The sequence below is a fragment of the Xiphias gladius genome, chromosome 10, assembly GCF_016859285.1.
Source record: "Xiphias gladius isolate SHS-SW01 ecotype Sanya breed wild chromosome 10, ASM1685928v1, whole genome shotgun sequence".
In the NCBI taxonomy this organism is placed as follows: Eukaryota; Metazoa; Chordata; class Actinopteri; order Istiophoriformes; family Xiphiidae; genus Xiphias; species Xiphias gladius.
The window spans coordinates 2,476,613-2,500,929 of NC_053409.1; the positions used below are offsets into that span (position 1 = coordinate 2,476,613).

At 39.0% G+C, this 24,317-nt stretch overlaps 1 protein-coding gene across 1 annotated transcript in view; it reads right to left on the minus strand.

The window, feature by feature from the left end:
* Positions 1–226: 226 nt before the first annotated feature.
* Positions 227–24,317, minus strand: part of si:dkey-288a3.2 (protein phosphatase 1 regulatory subunit 37) — a 94,965-nt gene continuing 70,874 nt past the window's right edge. The window contains 2 exon segments of the mRNA XM_040137329.1: positions 227–379; positions 757–831. Coding sequence (XP_039993263.1) covers positions 227–379; positions 757–831 — 228 coding nt within the window.

Genomic DNA, 24,317 nt, shown 5'->3' on the forward strand with positions numbered 1-24,317 from the left:
GCCTGCGTTTCATTAGGGAGATCTACTCTGCCTTTATTACCCGGATTTGGAGTTTTACGGTTATCATTGTTTGCCATAGAATTATTATTTGCATAAATCTGCTAGTCAGCATTTTGGGTTGGGGACTGTGTGACTGAATCCATGAGGGGTTTCTGAGGTGATCTGTACAAGATTCTGTACAATTTCCCCTCCTCTGTGTGCCGTGTGAGTATGTATGTGTGTGATCTCAAACTGTAGTCATTCTGTCAGCTGGTCCGTCTACCTCAGCAGATAACGTCACAGAGGTTTCCATGGCGAGGCCAGAGAGCCTGGCATTGGTGAGGCAACACTGGACGATCCCTGACTGAAGCCTTGTCTGAGTTTCCATCAGAAACTCATCCTGTTGATCACACACAAGAAGAAATCCATTAGTCTTCAACAGGAATCAGGATTAGCATAATGCCAAAAAAGCTGACAAGGAGCCACTCATATATTGGACATCTCTCTGATACAGTACAAAATATACAAGATTTCCTTTGTTTTATTGAGGAGTGTTGAAAGTATCTTGGTAATTCCCCCTCCCTGCTTGGAAGATGAATTACCAAGGTATTTGTGTAATTTGTTTTTGCGAAGGAATTCACACGACCAGGCAAAGCTTTCCCTTAAGTGTAACTGTTGTAACGGTAGCATGTTTTTAACTGTATCTGTTATATTTGACTACACTATAGACTCCACTATAGTTTTTCCTTTTGAGATGGTAACAGTCAGCCACCAAACTTTGCCGACCTCTATCCTCTTCCGCAATTTGTTCTCCTGTGAGTCATCATCATTGAACAAACCACAGAAGTCAAACTGGAAGAGAAAAGCCAAAAAGAATCTGTCCCAGAGACTCACTTTTCATTCCTGATACCCCATATCTGCCAGCATGTGCAGACACAGCGACCTCTCGCGGACCAAATATATCAGTGCTTTTGTCATTATACCTGTCTTCAACTGTAAAAAAAAAGAGTACCTTTTTACATGGCGAAAATCAGCTATAGTTGTCAGGATCTTCTGGAGACGAGTATGACAGACTACCCAGCGTGAAATGAAGAGCTGGTGTGTCTTTATTTTCAACGAAACGTGGCTACGCAAACAAAATTCTGGACACAGCCATTGATGTGGACAGGCTAACTTGCTTCTGAGCTGAAAGGGAATCATTGCTGTCTGGTAAGACTCATGGCAGTGGACTGTGTGTTTACATAAACAAGGAAAGGTGCATGAATGCTGTGGTTGTGTCCCAACAGTGATCTTCGCTGGGTGGAGTTAACGATTGTGAAGTGCCAGCCATACTAGAGCTGACCAAAAATGAAAAAAACTAACCTTGTCTTTTGATATTTTTGTGAGTTTGATACAAATTGAGTTTACACTGGTATTTACTATATCCAGGATTTAGCCATATGCTTTCACACCAAAGTCCAACATGAAAAAATGTTTCAACTTTTTCCACCTAATCTGCTTTTATATGTTACAAACGAACCGCTTGCCTTATAGATGGAAAGATATGCAACATTAAATAGTGTTAAAAAATCACTTGAGTACTGTATGAAAAAAATTAGGTTTAACCAGTGCAGGTGGTGAGTGATTCAATCAAGCTTATCGTAGCTGTGTCTACTTGCTGCACAGTTCAGTACTACAAAGCCATAAAAACTGTATACTTGACTAGCTGCTAATACCAGCTCTTGTACAGACTCGCTGCTCTCAACACTTCCCATATATGCGCAACTACAGCCGGTATACCACGGAATCCTGAAGAGACCAACTGGGAGCTTCAGGGCCTGCCAGATTTGTTCATGTTACAGTGTTAGCCTGTGGATATTACTCCCGATTCCTGCTGCCTGTGGAGTTTGGCATGACTCAGTTTGGTTGATAGTTACACAACTTTTAGTACCTTTTAATGTTAATAATTGTTTTGGATTTTGATTTAAATACTTTTATCATATCCAGGTTTTTTTTTTGCTACTGTCACAATACAACATATGTACATGTTGGTAGAGTTTTAGTTTTTTACTGTAAAAATACACACGCACTTGATGTTGTTTACATTTTTACAGTTTTTAGTTTTAGTCTACAATTATTTCGTTTTTGCTCCTGTGTATTGTTTAGCTATTATTGTCTTTTCTATGTTGAATTGAGGTCCATGAGGAATGACATTTCATTTTCCCTGTTTTTATGTCATGTGGAAACCCGAACCTGAAGTGAGTGCACCTGAAATGCTGCTGATAATCCCTTTTTATACAGCAAAACTGTGTGCACACAACTAAGTAAGTACAGGAGGTCAAAGTTGAAGCCAGAGGTAGGTCTTTAACCTGCTATTGGTGTATTGACAGTTTGGGTTATTTTTACTGTTTGCCTTCATTTTCTCCACCAAATAAGTCTGAATACCGGCAGGTTTGTTTAAAACTATGTAGGATTTGAAGCCAGTCTGCTGAATTCTGACCCTGGGTAATGGCCGGATCGCTGCATCCAGAGCATGGGATTGGCACATCCATATTTAAAAACTGTCTGATCATCTCACTGCTTGTTTCTTGATTTGTCTGACTTCCTTTTAGCAGTATCATTGTGTTCCCAGATATCAGTAATTATGTAGGTGACAACAACTTTATTTTTTACAAATGTTACAATGGCAAAAACTATGGCAAATTAAGATCCATTTTGCATTAATGATAGACATAAAATAGACAGTCAACATAGATTTGTGGAGTTTCATCACAGAGACCAACAGACAACATACCGACATGTCATTCTGCTATTCTGCATTTAGCTTTAGCAAAACTTATGTCTTTTCCTGAGCAAAGGTCATTGGGTTATTGAAACCAAAGGGAATCATCTCCCTTGGACCTTGAATGTGCCTGGCAACTTGAAGTTACTCGTGAAGTAAAGATCAAATAGAAAGGGTCATCTTCTGGGTAAAATATGTCTGCGAAGATTCTCAGTCAACCAGGTCATGTATTCTGTAAGTGCTATGCAAAGGCAACTGGACTTGCTTGAAGTTCTTGAAGATGTTTCGCTGCTAGTCCGAATGGCTTCTTCTTCTGCAGTCCAGTTGCCTTAAAGAATTTGAGTAAAATATACATTCACCAAGCACTTTATTAGGAATATGATACTTGGTAGGGCCTCCCTTTGCTCACACAACAGCCTCAATTCTTGGTGGTATGAGTTACACAAGATGTTGGAAACATGCCTTTGAGATTTTGCTCCATGTTGACATGATTGCATCACATCATTTCTGCAGATTTGTCAGCTGCACATTCATGCTGCCAGTCTCCTGTTCTACCACATCCCAAAGGTGTTCTACTTGATTCTGATCTGGTGACTGGGGAGGCCACTGAAGTCCAATGAACTCATTGTAATGTTCATGAACGTCACTTTGTGACATGATGCATTATCATGTTGGAAGTAACCATTAGAGGATGGTAAATTGTAGCCATAAAAATGGTCAGCAACAATACTCGGACAGGCTGTGGCATTCAAACCATGATTTATTGGTATTAAGAGGCCCGAAGTGTGTTAAGAAAACATTCCTCACCCCATTACACCACCACCAGTCTGGACTGTTGACAGAAGGCATGTTGGGTCCATGGATTCATTTGTTTCTTAACTCCTCTCATAAATGAGAGAGTTAAGAAGGCAGGCAGTGTCACTGATGCACTTTCCCGCCTGATAAATTATCGCTGTAACGACGGGTTAGATGCTGTCAGGATAGCCCAGAATCCCAAAAATCCGCAGCAGCAGGTCTGGAGAGCAGCTTGAGACACCCTTTCTTACTCCTCTGTCACAACTCTCTGCTTTGTCTTTTTAAACACGTGGAAATAGATTATGATGTCGAGACCAGCACTTTTGAAAAGATCCATATGTTGGTTTAGCAAATGGAAGGAAGCCAGAGTGAGCCTGAGGTGTGATAAATAGGTGTTAACATCATTGAAACACCTGTCAGTCAAACAAACATGCTGAAATATTTTTCTCTTTAAAGCTCCATCGATAATGGATAAAATGACTGTGTAGTGTGTAAGGGGTCACCTGTAGTGACAAATCCACAGGGAATTATCAACCAACTCTGCAGCTCAGTAGAATTTTTTTGTCTTTTTAGCTCATTGTTTTGGTTTTACAGCCCACAACTTAGCTCATTTGCAGACATTTGAATCACTACCCCCTAGGTAGATGCTTTGAAGGCAGGATTAAGAATGGGGCATTAAATTCCTCTGGCACAGCTAGAAAAAAGGCAACAACGATGGTGCCAATTGGCGGATGAAGTCATTGTAGCTGTATACGTTGTTGTAAGACTAAGTCTTTAAGAAATCATGACTCAGTTACTAGGACTGAAAATGATCTTAGTGGAACAAGTGCATCACTTTCCACCTAGCAGAAATAGACTAACATGAACACAAAATCAGACTGAATGTATGAAGTGAAATGAAATGACAATTCAGTCTGGTGGCCAGGCTAGCTGTGCACTACCCGTCAAGTATCAGGTGGCAAACAGCCAAAGTTAGCGACTAGCTGGAAGAAGAAAGTGGAACTTATAGCAGCTAAAAAGACCAAAGAGCTAAACAGAAAACAAACAGAGTCAATACTTACATCACATCATGGGACACACACACAAAACTCCAAAAAATGAATGTTGTGTGAATGTAAATAACTAACTGTTAGAAAACATATTTGCCATAACAACTGGTGATAATATTTGAGTCATGTTGGGAACCACTCCCATAATCATTTTCCATCATTTATATTAACTACGTCTCAAACCTTCCTACCATCCCTAAAATAAATGTTCTTTCAAAGATTTTTCGTGTCATTAAGTGTCCTACAAGCCTTTCAAAATAAAAAAGCTGTCTTAAAACTTGATCCATTTCTTTAACAAAAACCTTCCAAGCTGCAGCTTGAATCCTGCTCTTCTCTTTTCCCTTTTCTCCCTCCTTTCTCTTCACCTCATCCTCCTCCCTCACTCCTCCCCTCAGTGGCGGTGGTCCGCAGCAGAGCAGTTAATAAAGAGATTGATTATTGGCCTGTCAGGAAGTGACAGTTGGACAGGGCTGCTCTGCATGAATGACAGAGGGCATGCTCACCACGCAGCAGCCCGCCTGACACACACACACACCCAGATGCCTTTGCCAACACCGGGGGTAGATGAGGTGGTGGAGGAGGAGAAGAATGTGGGGGGCTGGGAGGTGGGCATGTGGAGAACAGCAAAGCAACCTTCTGCTGGTGGAAGAGGCTTGTTTGTGTGTGTGTGTGTGTGTGTGTGTGTGTGTGTGTGTGTGTGTGTGTGTGTGTGTGTGTGTGTCTGTGTGTGTGTGTGTGTGTTAGTAGTGTTGTTGGGTCAGAGTTCACAGCCACTGCCTTCTGGAGAGGAGTCAAAAGGTCAAAGGAGGCTCAAGATCACACTTTCATCCCAACACACACACACACACACACACACACACACACACACACACACACACACACACACACACACACACACACACACACACACACACACACACACATCCCAACACAATGACACACACACACAAAAAGTGTAAAAGCACTATACTTTAAAGGGAAACTATGTAACTTTTGAAAAAAGAAACATCACTGTTAGGAAGTTAAATCTGCACTTATTGAGATTTTTTATACAGTGACTATACTTAAAATGACCATGTGTAATGTGAAAACTGTCAATCATTCTGTAGTGACAAACCCACAGAGAATAGTTTTTAGCATCTGGGTGCCAGGTCCTGCAACCTTACTGTTTTGGTCCTCTTTCTCCACTCCCATCAGCATTGTTTCATAGAGAACATACTGGAGCATTTTCTCAGGAGTTCAAAATAGCTAAAAGAGATGAATATTGGATTTCCGTTCATCGGGTGGACACAAACACGACTCCAAATGCTCAACTGCTTGCTAACCTGTTTGCCATAACACCTTTATATTGTGATAATATGTCAATGTTGTGTTCACAGCTTGCGGCGGTGCCTGGAAGTAGATAAAAAAATAAGTTAATGTGCTTTAAATTTATAATTCAGTACAATCAAAGGTTCTGCTGATACAGCTTTACAGCTTTAAGAGAGGAAAATGCATTCTGACTTTATCAATTAAGAATAAATGTCCAACTTGAGATCTAATTGAAATACATTTTCATGAAAAATTTGCTGCCTTGAAAATGGAATATCAGCATACACAAAGGCCATAACAATATTAAGAATTTAGAACTATATTTAATGAATATTTCATGTTCTAAAAGGATGAAAGGATTGTTTCACACATTGTATTTCTTTAAGTCACCTTTTCAACCGAACCAATTAATCCGTTCTGATGACACAGTTCACTTACCATTTTACAAATGTCTCACTGCAACCTTAAGACAAACCTTGCATGCCTAATCATAACCTAACCCTCACCCTGACCATAACTAACACTGAATGGTTAACCTTGGAGGACCTGTTGTTTGTCCACAAAAGGGAGGTGAGCTCTTGTGATGTGTGTGAACAGATTTTGCCTCCACAACAAAATTCATACAATTACAAAACACAGTCAACCTACAGCAGTGGTGGTGATGGTGAGGAGCATATGCCTTGTAATGAGGCTGACAATGTGAACACAAAGGCAGAAGCTGCCTCCCCTCTGTGGAAGGACCCTTGGGGTGCTTTAGGTAAAGGAAACATATCTGACCTGAGTAAAGCATGAAAAGTCATGTCAGGCTATGTTGGTCTGTAAAATGCTCATCTATGTTTCATTATATACTTTATGGGCAATGTCCTTGTTTCTTACTGTCAATAAATCTAATTAAAAGACATATACAACACTGAAAATTATTCCACTAACAAGTGATGTGAGGTATCAAAACCTGATATATCTTATTCCTCTGTGCCATAGAGCTGTAATGTTATCCAAAAGTATTAAAAAAACATCAGCCACAATGTTGCAATGGGTGAAAGCCCAGCAAGCAGACGGTGCATGTGCTTGGACAAAAAGGGATCCATCGTAACATAGCCAGACAAATGGAATAATGAAAACCAAGTAAAATTGTCCCTTAACTAACGTGTATGTATGTTTAGAATACAGATATGCATAAGTCAATGTAAATTAGAGACTTCCTCTCTACGTAGAGTAAAGGTCAAGCCAGATACAATACGTTTTCATTTTTATTCATATTTTTTACTATGTAATCTACTGCATAACATGTGTTAAATGTTAACTTTATCAAAGTGATGAGTCAGGAAGGATTCATTAATTCAGTCACATAAATTGGACTCCTTTATAATTCTGTTCCTGTCATGTTTTGGCATGTTCAGGCCTCACAAGAATACACCTGTGTCACCATGAAAGGTGAGAGCCACACATGTACATACAGCACTCCTTACGGTTTGAAATTTGATAAGCACAAGAGAAGAGAAACAGAGAGAAAATGACACTGTTGGGTAACTTTGTGTTACGATTCTTATACCACCTCAGCATATACTGTATGTTCTCTTGCAATATTGTTGATGAATTTTAGTGATTTCAGCCTCTGTTTTCCTAATAGAGTCCAAAAGGGAAAATTGTCAGCTGCTGTTTGGTTTTCCTGAGTTTCTGCAGCACCTCAGTGGAAACTGGAGCCAAGTGCATCAGATGTAAGAGGGTTAATGATTTTCAGTAATTACTAGAGCCAAAAAGCAGCAATATATTGCCTCTTTGTTGATCATCCTTTTATGTTTTCTTTAATAAAATATTTTCAAAGGTCAAGAATGAAGCCTCCCACTCATGTAAAAAGTGTGCTTTTAAAAACAAGCTTAAGTGTAGCCATATCTACAGGGCATCAGAGGACTCTAAATATTTTTGGTGTCAGAGCTAATGAGGACTCAATATCTCTATTGATTATTTTCTTATTCTTCTTTTTCATGTACATTCTATGTTTATAAATAAAGTCTTAGTAATATGACATTTTGACTGAGTCTTCTGAGTCTTATTACTGAATTCATCAGAAATCATTTGGCCTTTTAGTGTCAGTGTTTTGACCTAAATGCATTTCACACTTTTTTGCTCCAGTGGTACCTCTTTTACCACTTTGTAGTTGTCTTTAATTCTGTGTCATGTGCAGGATGTTAGATTTTCTCTAGTTTTTGACTTCCTATTAATAATATTGTACTATTTGATTCCTTTTTGTTCATTTTAATGTGTTAAAATCATCACACATCGCATGGGAATGTCGTGCCGTAAAATCTTCTGTAATACTTGGAATAGAGGTGCCAGACTTTCAGCAAAGCAAAACTGATTCACTGATTTCAAAAAGACACACACTCAATTGATTGTGGAACAATCAATACCTCTAGATTGAGTAAGTGGGGTCCTGATCCAGGAATCAAGACTTTTTTCACTGTTACTGACAGAGAGGAGGGGAGTGTTTCACACCCAGACAAGAGGAATAGGAGTGGGGGAGAAGGAGAAGAGGAGGCGGAGGAGGAGGAGACGCAGATGGACAAGTGCTTTTACGGCTGAGTCTTCCTCTGGCTCAGTGCCACGGCCACAGACTCTCTTTGTTTGCCAGGCTACTAAACTAGTAGAGATAAAGGCAGGTTCCTGCTGGCCCTGAATTAGAAAGTCATTAAGAAATATAAACACACATGGAAACACACACACACACACACACACACACACACACACACACACACATACAGAGAATACACACATATGTACATATGTACGCATAGATGTAGAAATGCAAAGGCAGTGGAGCGTGCGTCCACAAAAACATACTGTAAGTTTGATCAAGTTAAGCATCTGCCTCTGCAACAGCAGTACAGAATACAACCTCAGAATCCCACACACATACACACACACTTCCACACCTCCCATCAGTGCTGAAAATCCAAACAAACTCCTGTGTCCTCCTAACTAGGTGCTGGGGGGAGTCCTTTTTGTAACCACACAATTACTTCTTTCTTCACATTCTCCTCCATTTTATGCCACGTCCAAATTCTAATGTGTGTGTCAAGGCCTCCATTTGACTGGTTGGTGTGTGTGTGTTATTTCTATTATTATATTCCAACCAGGGTTGATAAACATCTTTGAAGGCCAATACTGAAAGTGCTAAAAATGTTGTCTAAAAGTGCGACCACTTTGATGCCCAGGAAATTAAAAAAGGGAAATTCATTGTTTTCTCAAACTGGCATTAATGATCTAATCCATTATTTTTTTGACCCTATAAATTTGAAGTCTATTCACATAGATAAATGGTCAGTGTCAGTGATTGAATAGATAGAAAAGATACAGTTTTTTCGTGTTGTTCAACCAATCCTACACTACTGACATAAACAATTATTTTTAAAGCGGCAGTTACCAGCTTGTGGTTGGGACCCTACAAGGAGTAACGAGATGATTACTTGGGTAAGAAATAAAAGAAAACTAAATGCAGCTAAATGGCTCACAAACTTAAGACATGCAGTTTTTGATGAAGAGTCTAAATGATCTTTTCCTTTGTGTTTAGGGGTCATCAGCAAAAGAAGATGGGAACTATTGCTTTAAATGCATAAATCTATAAAACAACCTCACAAATATATAATTCCTTTTTTTCAAAAAAGGCTCAGTAAGTTCCTAAAATAGCTGCTCACTGTAGTTTTTTTTTTATCAAACTTTACTCAAACAGAAGGAAATAGTTGTACTATACTTGTTGGGGACTGTTTTCAGTGGTAGAATAATCTACATTTTGTGCTCTAGTGAATATTTGGGGCAGCAGGACGGTGTATGTGGGATTGAGTCAAGACAGTGTGTGTTCATGATAATGAAGGAACACGTCACCCAGTGTGGCTCAGTGATGAGTTTTTAATAGTTTTTGGACAACAATGGCACAGAGGAATAAGATACACAATAAGTTCATAGCTGTGAAAAAACAGTAAGTACTGAGACTTTCATACTTTTTTTAGCATTTCAATCATAGATTATGCCTTTAAAGTGGCAAATTAAATCATAACATGTTCTAGTTAAAATAATTTTGGTACTTATCACCTTCTTAAAAAAACAAAAATTAACAAAATACACTGGCATGTCAGGTATGCAAGGCCTTATTTTCTGCAGCTGTGGTCGATAATGAACCTGAATTTCAACAACAACAACACATTTGGGATGTTCTGAATTGAGAAGTCTCCCTCCTCCTTCACGCTTGATGTTTCCATGTGGGATCACTGTGGCCTATCTCTCTCTCTCTCTCTCACTCGCTCGCTCTCTCTCTCTCTCTCTCCCTCTCTCCCTCTGCCATCTCAACATTAGTTAAGATGGCTGCACAGTGGCTGCTGGGAACGAGCATTTAAAGCTCTCTGAAGTGCAGGCGGCTTAAGCTAGCTCATTTGTTAGCTCCGCATTCCCAAATACAACCTTACAAATGGAGCCACTATCCAATTATTATAAGTAGGAAGGAGAGAGCTAGAACACCAATCTGCTAGCCTGGCTCAGGACTGATCGGTACCCTGTAACACACACTGAAAGGTAAACAGGGTCAGACTAAATCTGATACATTAGGAGGTGTGTTTCAATATGGTAAATGTTGAATTTATTTTGAAATCAGAGCAGAGATAAAGTGAGAGAGAAGGAAGAAGATGTTTTTATGTCAAAGAAGAACATGCACAGGTTCAGAGGCAGATCAATTTTAACATTTACACACACACACACACACATGCGCACACACACACACACACACACACACACACACACACACACACACACACACACACACACACACACACAGTCTTGTTCCACTATCACTCATTGACAAAATGCTTTACCCTAACCTTAACCATCACAACTAAATGCCTAACCCCAACCCTTACCCTAACCCTAACCTAAACATAGTTCTAACCTGAACCCTAAAACCAAGTCTTAACCCTCAAAAAGCAGTCTCTACCTCTGGGGACCTCAATTTTTGTCCCCACCTTGACACGAGTCCCCATGGATTAGTGTGCATCCAGGTTAAAGTCCCCATCGGGATGCAAAAACAAGTACACACACACACACACACACACACATACACACACACACACACACACACACACACACACACACACACACGCAAAGAGCATAACAATACCTGTGCCTAAACCAGGGCTCAGAGACCATTAAAATGTGTTCATAAGAAAAGAAAAAAAGAAGAAAACAGCATATGGAAGCCCCAGCAGAGGCATTCTTATTTCTATCTGTGAAAATTCATTACGCATTCTCGCAATGAGTGTGTGTGAGAATTTGCCGTTTGTTCTCGTCTCGAGCTAAACAAAGGCACATGTGCTCGTTTTCAGAGCGGGATGCAGCGCAGCCTGATTTCAAAGGCACAACATGAAAGACGACAGACAGCTATTTACAATATTTATACATTTAGGATGCTGATACTATGCATATTACTTGTCTGTCTACTGTGTGTGTGTATCTGTTTGCGTGTGTGAGACGACAGCAGTGGGGAATGGAATTGCTGATGAAAAAAGGTTACTTTGGAAATTCTCTGATAATTGGTGCCTTAAAAGGAGCTCATTTTTAACTATGTCACCACGACTGCTCGATGACAATTAATCTGTTTGCGGCTGCTTCCTTGGCATCTGTGCCAATTACTTTATATGCTAATATATGTAAATGACATCTCAGATGCCAGTTTCAAGTATCATGCGAGTGGTGTATTGTGTCTTTTTTTTAGACATATTGTTGAGGCTGATCAACAATGCAAGTGCTTTAAATTTGGAGGTGGGTTAAGATATGAATTTCCTCCGTTTCCTACATTTGATACATTTCAAATGAAAACTATGATTCATTCTGTGTTCTTCCTGATTTTGACTTTTTTACAGAGTTGCAAAGTCTTCAAATAAAATTTAAATTTGCATATTAAATTAAAAAAAAATGTTCAAAGCAAAAAAATTAGGAGAAAGTATTTTCTCAGGTTTTGCAGGGCAGTTTTCCTGTCTTTATGTCAAGGAAGAAACACTGATAACAATCTGTACATGTCCTCTTAAAAATACATACATTTTTAGATTAAATTCTGGGGAGAAAAGAATGGTTCTGTTTTACAGTTTTCTGTTCTTGTCTAATAATAATAGAAATTGCCTTGCAGGTTTGGGCTTAAGGTGAGTTTACGTTTTCAGTCAGGGTTTCACTTATTTTAATTAAATAAATAAAAAAAATAAAACAATTAAAACCCTGGTTGATCAGTCGACTATTTTTTGTGCATATAGAGACCTTTCGGGATGGTTAAAATAAAGTGCTACCAGTGAGGGTTCATTTCCCTGACAGGGCAGCTGAGCAACATAATGGACTGCACCCAAATTTGATCAAATTTAAGGCCAATTTAAGAAACCATATTTGGGCTGCTGTGTTTCTCAATACAAGAATGAAATCTTCTAGTCACTGTCGCGGAGTCTTCGATCATCACAGCGAATCCCTGACCTCTGACCTTTTTGTGGAAGTAGTAATTTGTAATTTTTTTTTTGAGTTTCAGCCTCAGGACCAATGTCAAACAAATGCTTTTTGATGCCTTACTTTGAGTAACATGTTTTTCTGTAAAAACCCTTTTTTTCACTGAATAAAAGTAGCCAAATTTCTAAAAAGGTAGATATTGTCTGAACTAATATATAACAGAATGCATGTACCGTATACGTATGTGTGTGCACATATATACATATACAAAAAGGTTACCCTGCAAATCCCCCACAAACACTGTTAATCTGCAAATGTGTTTTTGCATGCACATGTACAGATTGCTGTGGCTGTACTTGTGTACTTGAGCATGCATGCAGTGTATGTATTTAGATTTCTGTGTGGAAAAACCTGTACAGTAAGCAACCAAATACAAATACATTATTCAGAAATGAACAGAAAATACTCTCTGAAAAGATCCAAACCGCATCTGATTTTTGCTGTAATATTCTCTTTTTCCCTATCACCAGAGTGACATAATTTGCCATGAATGTCACACTACGTCTTTCATCAGGTCCTAAAACAGTGAAATCAAAACACACAGAAATCATACAGTGGGTGTTGGTGGTGGAGTGAGAGGGATGGTTTGGGGAAGGGGTAAAAAAAATATCTGAAATTTTACAGTATGATTTACGCAGTTTTTCTCGTCATGTGTTCCTGTAATAGATTCAAGTAAACTATGAATGTATTCACACAGAAAATGCATAAAGAAATAATGGCAAAAAGTAATTTCAAAAGGAATGTCTAAATACACAACAAATTTTGCGTAAATAAAATACAGTGTGACACGGGAGAAGTTAGGACTTCAATCAGTAAATATATTTTTGAAGAAAATACAACGCTGACCAGGCATTTGATGCCAGTTTTTAGTAAGGACACATTTCCATCAGTACCAAAAAAGTATTTTTGTTTAATAAATGCCCAGCTCTGTAAGGAAGTTGCAATACATTTACCTACACCATAAAATCCCCTGGTTGATGTTGTTAAATGCTTTCGGTTGAAGCCCTCACTCATTCTCATGGACTGTACATAACAGCAATAAGTCACTCAGCTGCTTTCCTAGGTCAGGAAACTTGAACATCTCTTACAGTACAACAAACTGACGATTCAATCTTTCATTCAGTAGATGTGGAATAACTCTGACTAAATCGTAATGAATGCACTTTGAGCATATTCACAGAGCCCTTTTCTCTTTCCATAAATGGCACTAATTACCAGTATTTCCTCCACTGACAGACACGAAGCCTGCTTAGGATGCTTTTCCATTGTTCCTTCTCTTCAACATCTCTGTCCTCTGCACTGTCTGCAGCCTTCCATCACTCCAACTGAAGATGTCACTGTTGTATACCAAATATCTGCACTGTGAAGTTATCAGTATGTGTGTGAGATGAGAGAATATGTTTTCATGTTCATCAATTAGAAACAAAGCTCTGTTGTTGTATTTAAGGCGTTTGACTGTGGAGGTTTGACAATGCAGAGGGTAAAATAGACACCAAAACAAAAAATAAATCCTATAGAATTAATCCAGCTGGGTGATCTTTAAATAAGAGATAAACGCATTAATGTAAACGCAATACAACTAAATTGCTTGCTTGAATTTTTTTGTCAATCAAATAAAGATAAAGTGCATTAAAATGCAATTTTCAAGGTATGATATCAAAATATCACTTTTCATAAATGTATTTTTATTTTGCACCTTACTTGATCCTAAAATCCTAAAAAAAATCACATTCATTTTGCACAGTACTGTCACATGCACTGCAAGCAGATTTAACATAGCCTATGAAAATACAAAAATAATGGGTTATATTCCAGAGCTGAAGTATTCATTACAACAATTATGGAAATGATGCCTAGTGTTTAAAGGGTGGGAGGTGGTGAAATTCTCAGTTTTGAACATACACACATTCATTGTTATTCGGCTTCACGTCTGTCTTCTACAGTACATGTTGGCGTGTTTTTTGGTAATTACAACCTCAACATATTTAGGAAGTTATTATTTGATAATTATACTGAGGTTCACTGGGAAAGAGAGATAAAAAAAGAAAGAATCGAAATAAAGGTCACAGTAGTGAAATCAAGAAGCTGAAAATGAGACACTCCAACAATGGTGTGTGAATAAAACATAAAATATTTTCTGATCCTGAATGCATAAATAAAATCACACACATGCACACACCTGCAGCAAATTACTTTTACTCCTGTCAATGTATTTGAGTTGATTTTATATCTTATGTGATGTAACAGATTCAGTAGGTCTTTAATAACCATTAGAGAACAATTTTGTGTGTATGCTTTGTCTTTTGTAGAATTGCTCTGTTTTTGTACTGCATTTCTGTTCATGACTTTATACATAAACTTGACTTCATTTGCAGAAGTTCAGGGAATAAGTTAGACGGTCTAGCATTTAAATGTATCTACAGCAGCTTGGTTTTTAGTCGGGTTGATGTTGAGATTGCAAAAAGGCCTAAGAAATGTAGAGAAATTGATAAATCGGGACAAGATAATTGATAAATATTAATATTGGAAATCTGCACGTGTAATTAACAAATAAATGTTCTAATGTTGGTCATACTTCACAGTTGTGTTCCCTATACTGACACCAGCTGCTGAAGGTTACTAAAACAAAGTTGTGTAGTTTCAAACTAATCACTATAGATTTTGAATGTCTGAGCAGTGATCAGTGTGCAGAATAGTGTTGTGTTCAGGACCAACTGAATCAAAACTAAAAAATACAGTGATTTTTAGCGTGACAAAATGGGAAATACTGCATTATTATTTTCATGAATGAACCTAAAAATGAAACATGCTCTGGGCAGTGAATCCAATTCCATTTAAAATGCTTTAATTTGGCTGAATTTTTATTTGATCTCCTTTTCATGATAATTTTAAAAAACTGGCACAGACTGTAAACTTAGGACTCATCAAAAATTCTTTCCTCGTTCGAGGAAAGACGGAGACAGCTTAATCTGAAACCACGTCAAAACCTGGTAAAATTATAGGTGAGACCAGAACGAGACACAGACAATGAAAATAACTTGTCTAATTCGTAGTGCATGACCATTATCTATGCATGACCATAAGAATTTAAGATATATTGGTTAATGATTTCACAGCGTTATCAATCATTCCTAATCATATCTGCCACTTGAGGTCCCTGGGGCAAAAATGAGCTGTGGGCCCCTTTTTTGACAATAGTCCCCAACAAATGCACTATTTTCTCATGTTGGAGTAACTTTTGACAAAAAAACTATAGTGACCAGAAATCACTGAGCCTTTTTTTAAAAGTGAAACTCTACTGTCTACTTGTGAGCCGCAGACAAATTAGAGAAGTTTGTAGAATATAGAAAGGATTGAGAGACAGACTAACACACTACTGGGTTTGGTCCATCCTTGGCTTTATTGACAATAAGAAAATATAGAATAATGTCAGCCATATTCTTTAAACAAAATAAAAACAGGTTTGTTAATTAACATACTCTATGTAGGCAAAATAATTTAAACTTAAATAATATAAATAAATTATAAATAAATAATATACATTTTTTAAAATGGGCCCTTCTACAAGACAAGGTAATCATCCAGAATGTGGTTTAATGTCCTTGTCAATAATGATTTGGGGTAATATTATAATTTAGCAGCGCATAGTCACAAAAAAATTAGCAATTAATCAAATGTGAACAACCCATACATGCAGTAAACCTGGGGCTTTTGTGGACCCTGACGGTATGGGGTAGAGGTTTTCATTACTCCTAAATTTTAAACAGATCTGAGATAATTAGAACACAAAAAGACACACACATTTTGATAAAAAATCACATGAACAGAGCTGATTGTAAGTGCACTTGGCTCCAATCAGGTATTGGACATACTGTCACAAAGGCCCAAATACAACAGGACCTAATCAGACTAAATACGATTTAGTCATCCAACGGTCTGGTCTCGGATGCTAGGAACTGAAAGGACCTGTGAACACCCTCTACTTTAATGGGTTGATAATTTAACCATGGTCCTACTTGCAAATGTTGCTAAATAGTTGGATGGTATCAGGTAAAATCAGAGCCTTAACGATCCTGAATTTTCTGTATTATATTCATATGGAAAAACCTTGTGATAATATACCTCCTCCTCTACTGTCTTTTTTGGCTGGACTGCAACATTTGAGCCAGCACTATAAATGCAAACATCTGTTATTGACTGACTGACTGACTGACTGACTGAAGTTACACCACTGGACAGCCGGCTGAGTGTTTGAGTTTCCCCACTAGCTGTTGCTCTGTCATCAGGGTCATTAGAGGGGGTGTTCACAGGTAGTGTTGCGAACTTAGCACCTTTGTTGCCAGATTTACTGACTTTTCAGACCCCTTTACAGATGTTTATTTCAAAAAAGCACTAAGTAACAAATCTAGCGACTTTTTGGACACACCTTAGCTACTTTCCATAGAAGAGAGTTGCCAGAAACAGAAAAACATTTAAATGAGAACAGCTTTATTGGGAATTAGGCTGTATTAAATTACTGTATATGTGAGCACAGAAAATAAGAGAGAAGCAAACTGATAAAGGGCTGAAACCAGCTGACACCAGGCTGAATACAGATATGCTTTGATGATGTCATGAATATGCTAATCGGGGTACTGAATCATCTAGTGACATTTAGTGACTTTTTGCACGGGCTTCAGCTACTTTCCATTGACAGTAGTAGTTGTTTACAGCGTTTCCACAACAGTTTTCAACTACATCCTCAATTTTGCACGTTGACCATATGTGGTCCAGCTGTATACTAGTTTTTGACCTAGTGTTTTTTAGCAATGCATGTGAATGCTCATAGCGTATGCTACTATGTCTAACTATGTCTAACTTTTTTGAAATCAAATTCAGTAACTTGTACCATCCACATTTTAAATTTGCTGAATTTTAAGTTTTTGCTTAGTTTCTGTCCACCAGTGTTCTGCTATTCCCCGACTGTACAGTGTGTCACTAGCAGTACACACACCTACTCCCCCTCTCTTTCTCTCTCTCCTCTCTATCCTACCCTGTATTTATCAGGCTGTGTGACTTTCTAATCCCTCTCTTTAGCAGTGGTGTGTGAAAGCTAACACTCCTCCATGTGATTATGGAGGGCCCTGGGCTGCTGATTATCTGGAGAGACCACTGCAGAGACCCCCAGCCATGCTCTCCCAAGCCAGTGCTGCTTTAATTCTTCTTAACTGATCTTCACACTTTTATAACTTTTCCCCCCTAAATCAAAACAGGTAAAACTCTGTAAAACTCTGTTTGGTTGTTGTGGCTGGAGGAGATTATGCTGTATCTTGTCTTTTTTTTATTTTTATTTTTAGATTTTTTTGGATGATTTTCTGGATGTTGTTGATGTTGACAAGTTTGACATGTTTTTCTTTAAAACTCCCAATATGCTTAATCATAGCTGCTTGTGGGATGGTCAAATAGCTTTGGAAACCCACTTCTTCCCACACCTTTTTGATGTAAGAATTAAGGGGCTGTGTCCAATCATTTCCACAGTTATTCAAAAGTGACAACACAACATTCACAACCACTTCAAGCAGTGATTGGCCAGGTGTTAGGCAAAAAGCTTGGTTTAGCCCCATTGCCAGAGAAACCTTGGACAGACACATTTGACTTCCCTGACAAATATTGTTGATATTTCTATTTCACTTCAACAATATTGCAGGACAGAATTCAGGGATAGATTAATGATTTTTTTTCATTTAGTTTTTGTGAGAGGCTGCTGCATCTATTGCATTATGGCCTTCGATGTCATTTTCTTGCTAAAACAGTGCATATTTTGTATTTGCAATCAAGCCACTAAAACACATGTTCATAATACACTTGCAACATAGTAAAAAAAAAATCATGAAATGATATGTCCAGACAGAAAATGATCTGAATTTTAGAGGCAGAATGATTGCATACAAAGTCAGTGGAAAAGGCAGTGCAAACTGAGGCGAAGACTCGCCTGAGCAAATTGAAAATATTTCAACTTGAGTGAAAACTTTCACTTATCCTGAGGCTTCATGATTCTGCTTTATAAATGTAACGTTACATAAAAGAAAGGAAAACGACTGGTGGGAACTGTAATTCTCTCACACACTGTCTGTGCCTCCATTTCTTGCTAGCTTACAGCTACCGTCAGTACAGCTGGTACGTTAGCTGTTTGGGCTAAATCAACACAGGCTCCACAAACAGTCAAGCAGATTGGTACAAATGATGAGAGGCAAATATTCAATTCGCAATCTGTCTGAACCCACCTTAAAATGGTGAACATGGTAAACTTTGTATCTTCTAAACATCAGCATTATAATTGTGAGCATGTTAGCATCCTAACATCAGCATTTAGCTCAAAGCACCACTGTGTCTAAATACAGCCTCACAAAGCCACTACTGTGGCTGTAGAATCTTAACCTGGATTTATTTTGCTTTAAGGGGCTACATCATACTTAAGATGGCCAGGGCTATGTCAAGGTTAAGCTGTAGGCTAGATAGACAGGCGCCTCCTCAAAAATATAACTACACATTTGGGCTACGGCATTGACGTAAGTACCCTGTGGGGACAGCGAGAACTGTGATTGGCTGCTTTTGTTTTCCCCATTCATGTTTCTGATGCTGGCAGAGTTTTTTGAGTGTGAAGGCTACAATAGGGAATTTAATGAAAGACTCAGTAGTCTTCTCTTTTTCAGTAACAAACATCTAACAAAGTGATTACACTGCAAACCCTCTCAACACAATGAAATAATGTAAACACAGTTACTGTGGGGAATATAAAGCACCATACTACCTGATCATATATAATACATGCATGTAGCAATGCAGAAGTCCAATACTCAACCACAAATCAAAACCTATGATTAGGTACTGATGGCAGGACTCCTGTTAACCGCTTTGCATCAGCTATACATTCAGCTTAAGTCTTCTTAGGAATTTTTCTGCCATTACTTCCATTAATAACAATTCAATTTTGAACCACAAATTTTAAAAAAGTGCCCTTTTTATTTGCTTCCTTCTTTTTTTCAATTTGTGTTTCATAGCTTATTGAAGGATATCCAAGGCTCCTCCCATTGGTAACACCCTCCATTGTCACTCCCCAAGCTGTTTGCTTGCTCCTCTTAAGGTATCCCAATGTTCCTCAGTGCCACTTCTTTGAGTAGTTTAATGACTTTGAGTGAGTCGACAGAGGCCATGGCACTACCTGTGACTAGGTTTTTACACATGTGAATATGCAATCCCAGGCTCAGTAAAAAGCCTTTATGTCCATGACATTTCCCAAATGGACTCCCTGAGGGCAAATTCTGCCGATTGCCTCACTATTAGTGTTGTCTCTGTGTTGTCTATGAGGGTGGCTAAATTACAGACTGTTTTAGAAGTCATACTTCTCATGCAAAATAAAGCACCCCCCCCCCCAAATCTTTTGCACTGTGGCATTTATTTCCACCCGAAAACTGGAATATGGAGGAGGGAATAGAGGGATGACTTTTTGAATGCCCTTTATGTATGTTTTCTGCTGTTGGGACAAAGCCAGAGGAGATGACAAGGGAAGAAGCATAAAGCATTTATCTGATAAAGTCAGTAGTGAATAAATGCAAATATTTTTTATACACATGTAGTAGTGGCTTTTGTGAGTATGTTGGTACATACTATCTAATAGTATATAAGAGTGTGTATTATACAAATGTATTTTAAAGTTAGAGGGACAGGCAGAGGAGAAAGGAAAGCAGCCCACATGAGATAGTCATTTCAGCATCTTCCACCCAAGCTGAGCTGCCATATGGGTGGAAATGTTTCAGGTGACAACAGTCACCCCTGACATGTTCTTTGAGGTTACTGCGTCGGTGAGGAGTTTGTGTGTGCGTGCGTGTCTGTGTGTATGTGTGTGTGTGTGTGTGTGTGTGTGTATGGAATATAGGTCTCCTACACTTTAGTCATGCCTGGTCATCTGTCAGAGAGGATCTTAATCATTGTTATTAACCAAAGGCCCACCTGTCCTGATGTGTTTTCTCACGAACTGGTGGAAAGAGCCTTAAAATAACAATGTGTTTAATTTTCTGTTTTGTAAAATTTGAGGGTCCAAGAGCAGTCTTAATCTCCATCTCGGGACTCTCCCCACTTCCCGACTGTGTTGTCTCCACATCCAGAGCAGCCAATCAGTGCTGTTTCACAACAGGGAGTGGAAAAAAATCTAATGGAAATTACACTTATTTGTAGTATTAAGTGATTAATTACTAAATTTGAATATAATGCTGAGATAGCACAGTGCCTATTCCAGTATGTGGTGCGTTGACTTCCACGATGAACTGATTCTAAGGATCAGGCTGCATCAGAACTGGAGCCGTGGAGAAGAGGTTCTTTAGCTTGTTGAAGGCAGTATCAGCTTCAGGGGACCACGCAAAGGAATGGAGGAAGAGGTTAATTTGGTGAGGGGGGCTGCAACTCTGCTAAAGTCTATTATGAATCTTTGGTAGAAATTGGCAGACAGAGCAGACTGCAAACAGGCCAAATGACACAAAGAACTCCATTACAAAATACTGCCAGAGGACCATACAATGTGGGGATTATGTTGCTTTAACAATGGGTGTCCTAAAACTACCAGGGATTTGGGTGCGGAAATCAAATTAAACCTGATGGATTCCCAATGGTTACCGGAAGTGATAAAAGTTACGGGAGTGGTGTGATGAGTGATGCAAGCCAGAAATCTTCTGTCCAGAGCATTAGCAGTAAGTGGCTTTTGTAGGGGTTCTATAGGAATTCCTGATTGAACTGCAAAAAAAAAAAATCCTCAGTGCCAGACTCAACAAGGGCAAGGAGAGGCAGGGACAGCTGACTAGTACACAGAGTGGCTTGGACTTGTAATCCGGGTTTGGATGGGGAAGTAGAATTAGTCCGGCTCATCAGTACCCCCATATCTACTGATGAGCTCCATCTTTTGAGTATTTATGGCAGGAAGGAATGAAATGACCAAACTTGCCACAGTAGATGGACTCACACGCCTTGAAGCACCGTAACTGTTGTTCTGGAGCTAGGAGTGTTCATCCTAACTTCATGGGCCCCTCAGCTGAGGGAAGGGAATGTTTTACTACCGGGCTTGTAGCTGACTGGTCCCCAACTCTCGCAAGCATTGGAGAGTCGACATGAGTGGAGGCTTTGGGGAAGGCGCACCCCGATTTTTCCAGGTGTCACTACCTCATATCATTGGTTGTCCAGCCTGATAGCGAGGGAAACAAGAGAGCTTAGGTTAGATGGTTCATCAAGTGAGGCCAACTCATCTTGCATTTGTTCAATCAAACCTTTGGCATATACTCTTTTCAAAGCCCTTCATTCCATTATGAGTTTGCCACAAAAATCCAGAAATCCACAGAATAAACAGCTGCACTTCTATTTCCCTGCCATAAGCTCAAAAGGTGGTTAGAAGCATTTTCTTGAAAATAAGGTTGCCCAATCACTGCCCGTAAATGGTCAAAATCCTCATAGGATGAGGTTATGCCAGGCTCACCGGAAAAAAAACCTGCCTCAGCCCAGGTCAATGCTCTCTCTCTTAATAATCAGAAAAAGAGGGGGTTAGCAGAGAAACCTGGTGATTGAGTTCAGAAATTTGATTTGCCATAAGTGGTTGCTCCCTATTAGAGTCCATAAGAATTTTTCATGCTCTCCGACCATAACTCCTTGACTAGTGACTGCCTTTTTGAACAGAGAGGTTTCAGAAGTAGTGTCTGTAGGGTCCATTGTGGCCAGATTGTTCTGTTAGGTTTAACTAGTCTTGGACCCAAAATGCAGAATAACACTCTGAGACAGCAGTTGGGTAACAAAGGATTTTTTGAATGGGTTGTGATAGTTCTCAGAGATCTGGGAGTTGGTAGGTTATTGTTTGAGGAGTAGATGAGCAGGGAATAATAGTGAAGATTCGCAGAGATTGGCAAGCTGGGCAGGTGTGGGAATCTAAGCCGTAAACCACACAGAGGACAGGTATCGACAACGAACCAGATGCAGGAACTGGGCAGGAGCAAGTGCAGAGGTTCTTAAGATGACTGGCAGTGAGGAGGGAGTTGAGCGTGACTGGAAATAGGAGCAGGCTTGAGGTTTGAACCTGAGTACATGGAAACTAGAGGTTAGAGAAGATCACAAGAAAAAACATGAGGAGCAAGAGATTGAAGTTGGCCTTAGTGTCTGTGTCACAGAAATGATTGAACAACCTGGCAAAGACTGGAGCGTTGAACCGGGCTTAATTATGCCAGTAGATGATGGAGTTGATGAATGGATTGGAAGCAGCTGTGCAGGTGAGATGGTGGGAGAGGGACCCAGGTAACCACACCCAGCTCATTAAAGGGACACAACACAAAGACAAGCAATCACATACAGATAGGGAGAGCGAACAACCTGAGGATGGACAGACACATGAAGAAGGGAAAACAGAGGCGAACACAGGGAAAACCAGTCTACCCATAACAGCAATGGTAGGATAACATACAGTGAAGGAAAAAGAACAAGACAGCAACAAAACTGGTTGACATTTGGACCCTTGTCAAATATAATGCCATCGAGAGAAAAAGTGAGCGTGTAGTATTGTCAGAAGAGTAGCCCTGCGGCTACAAAATGACTGGGAAGGAAACCACATCCCTCAACAGACATCTTAAAGCATACCACACAGTAGGGGCAGCTGTGGCTCAAGAGCTAGAGCGGGTCGTCCCCTAACCAGAAGCTCCTCCATTCTGCATGTCGAAGTCTCCTTGGGCAAGATACTAAACACCAAATTACCCTGATGGCTGTGTTGGTATGTGTGAGTGTGTGTGAATGTGATGTATGAATGTGTGTGCGAATGGGTAAATATGGCTTGTAGTGTAAAGCGCTTTGAGTGGTTGATAAGACTAGACCAGTGCTATGCAAGTTAAGTCCATTTAAAGAAACTGAGGTAACCTGACATTAAATAATGTTACTTTACTTTTAAAAACATATTGAGCCAACTACTAAAGACAGTGATGTAACATAATCTCTTAGCATCTCACAACAACAGGACATTGCTACATTACTTGCAGATGGGAATTTAGTCTGACTGAAAGTCAGCAGCCCAGTCAGCTACATTGGCCAACCTTTTGCTTAAGACAAGTTTGTTTGTATTGGTGTATTAAATATGCTATCCATGTTAAAACACAAACACAACTTAATAGCCATACACATTTCAGGTCTTTTTGTATTTGAATGTGTCCTTGTACCTAAATGTAGTATATTTGACACCTCTGCTGGTTATTAAAATGCACAGCATGTAATGTAGAAGATTGTTATAGGCTTGAATAAAGTCTGTTGGGCAGTAGCTAGTTGTCTAGTACTTAGCTTGCTTTTAGCACAAAGAGTTTCCAAACATTTTCTTTACAAATTTATTTAAATGGTAGTGTACAACCTATCATAAACATTTACTGTATAACACAATGTAGTACAACACTACCACTAAGGCCTACAAAATTACAGAATAAAATCAACACCTTTCCAGCACAGTCCTGACAAAACTGAACATTATAAGGTTGGGATTTATTGCAGGGCTGTTGTACAATGTTCTTCTTGATTTTGAAGGGTTTTCTTTTTCCTTTGTTTTGGTTACTTTTTGATTGACTCACATTCAAAGAGTTAGATTGTATGGGATTATGTTGCATCTTTCCAGACATAATTGTTAGTAATAATAATAAGTAATAAGTAATAAGTTGGATGAAATCTTATTTGAAAGCGTTTGCTGAAGTTTGACTAAAAACCTCATTCTTGATCTGAGTAAAACTAGATTAAAATGTCAGTTGTTCTCATTGACTAAAACTAGACTAAAATAATTGTTTTTCTTTGACTAAGACAAGTTTCAGTCAACTAAAAATTGGCTGAAAATAACAAGGGTGAGGTTGACTAAA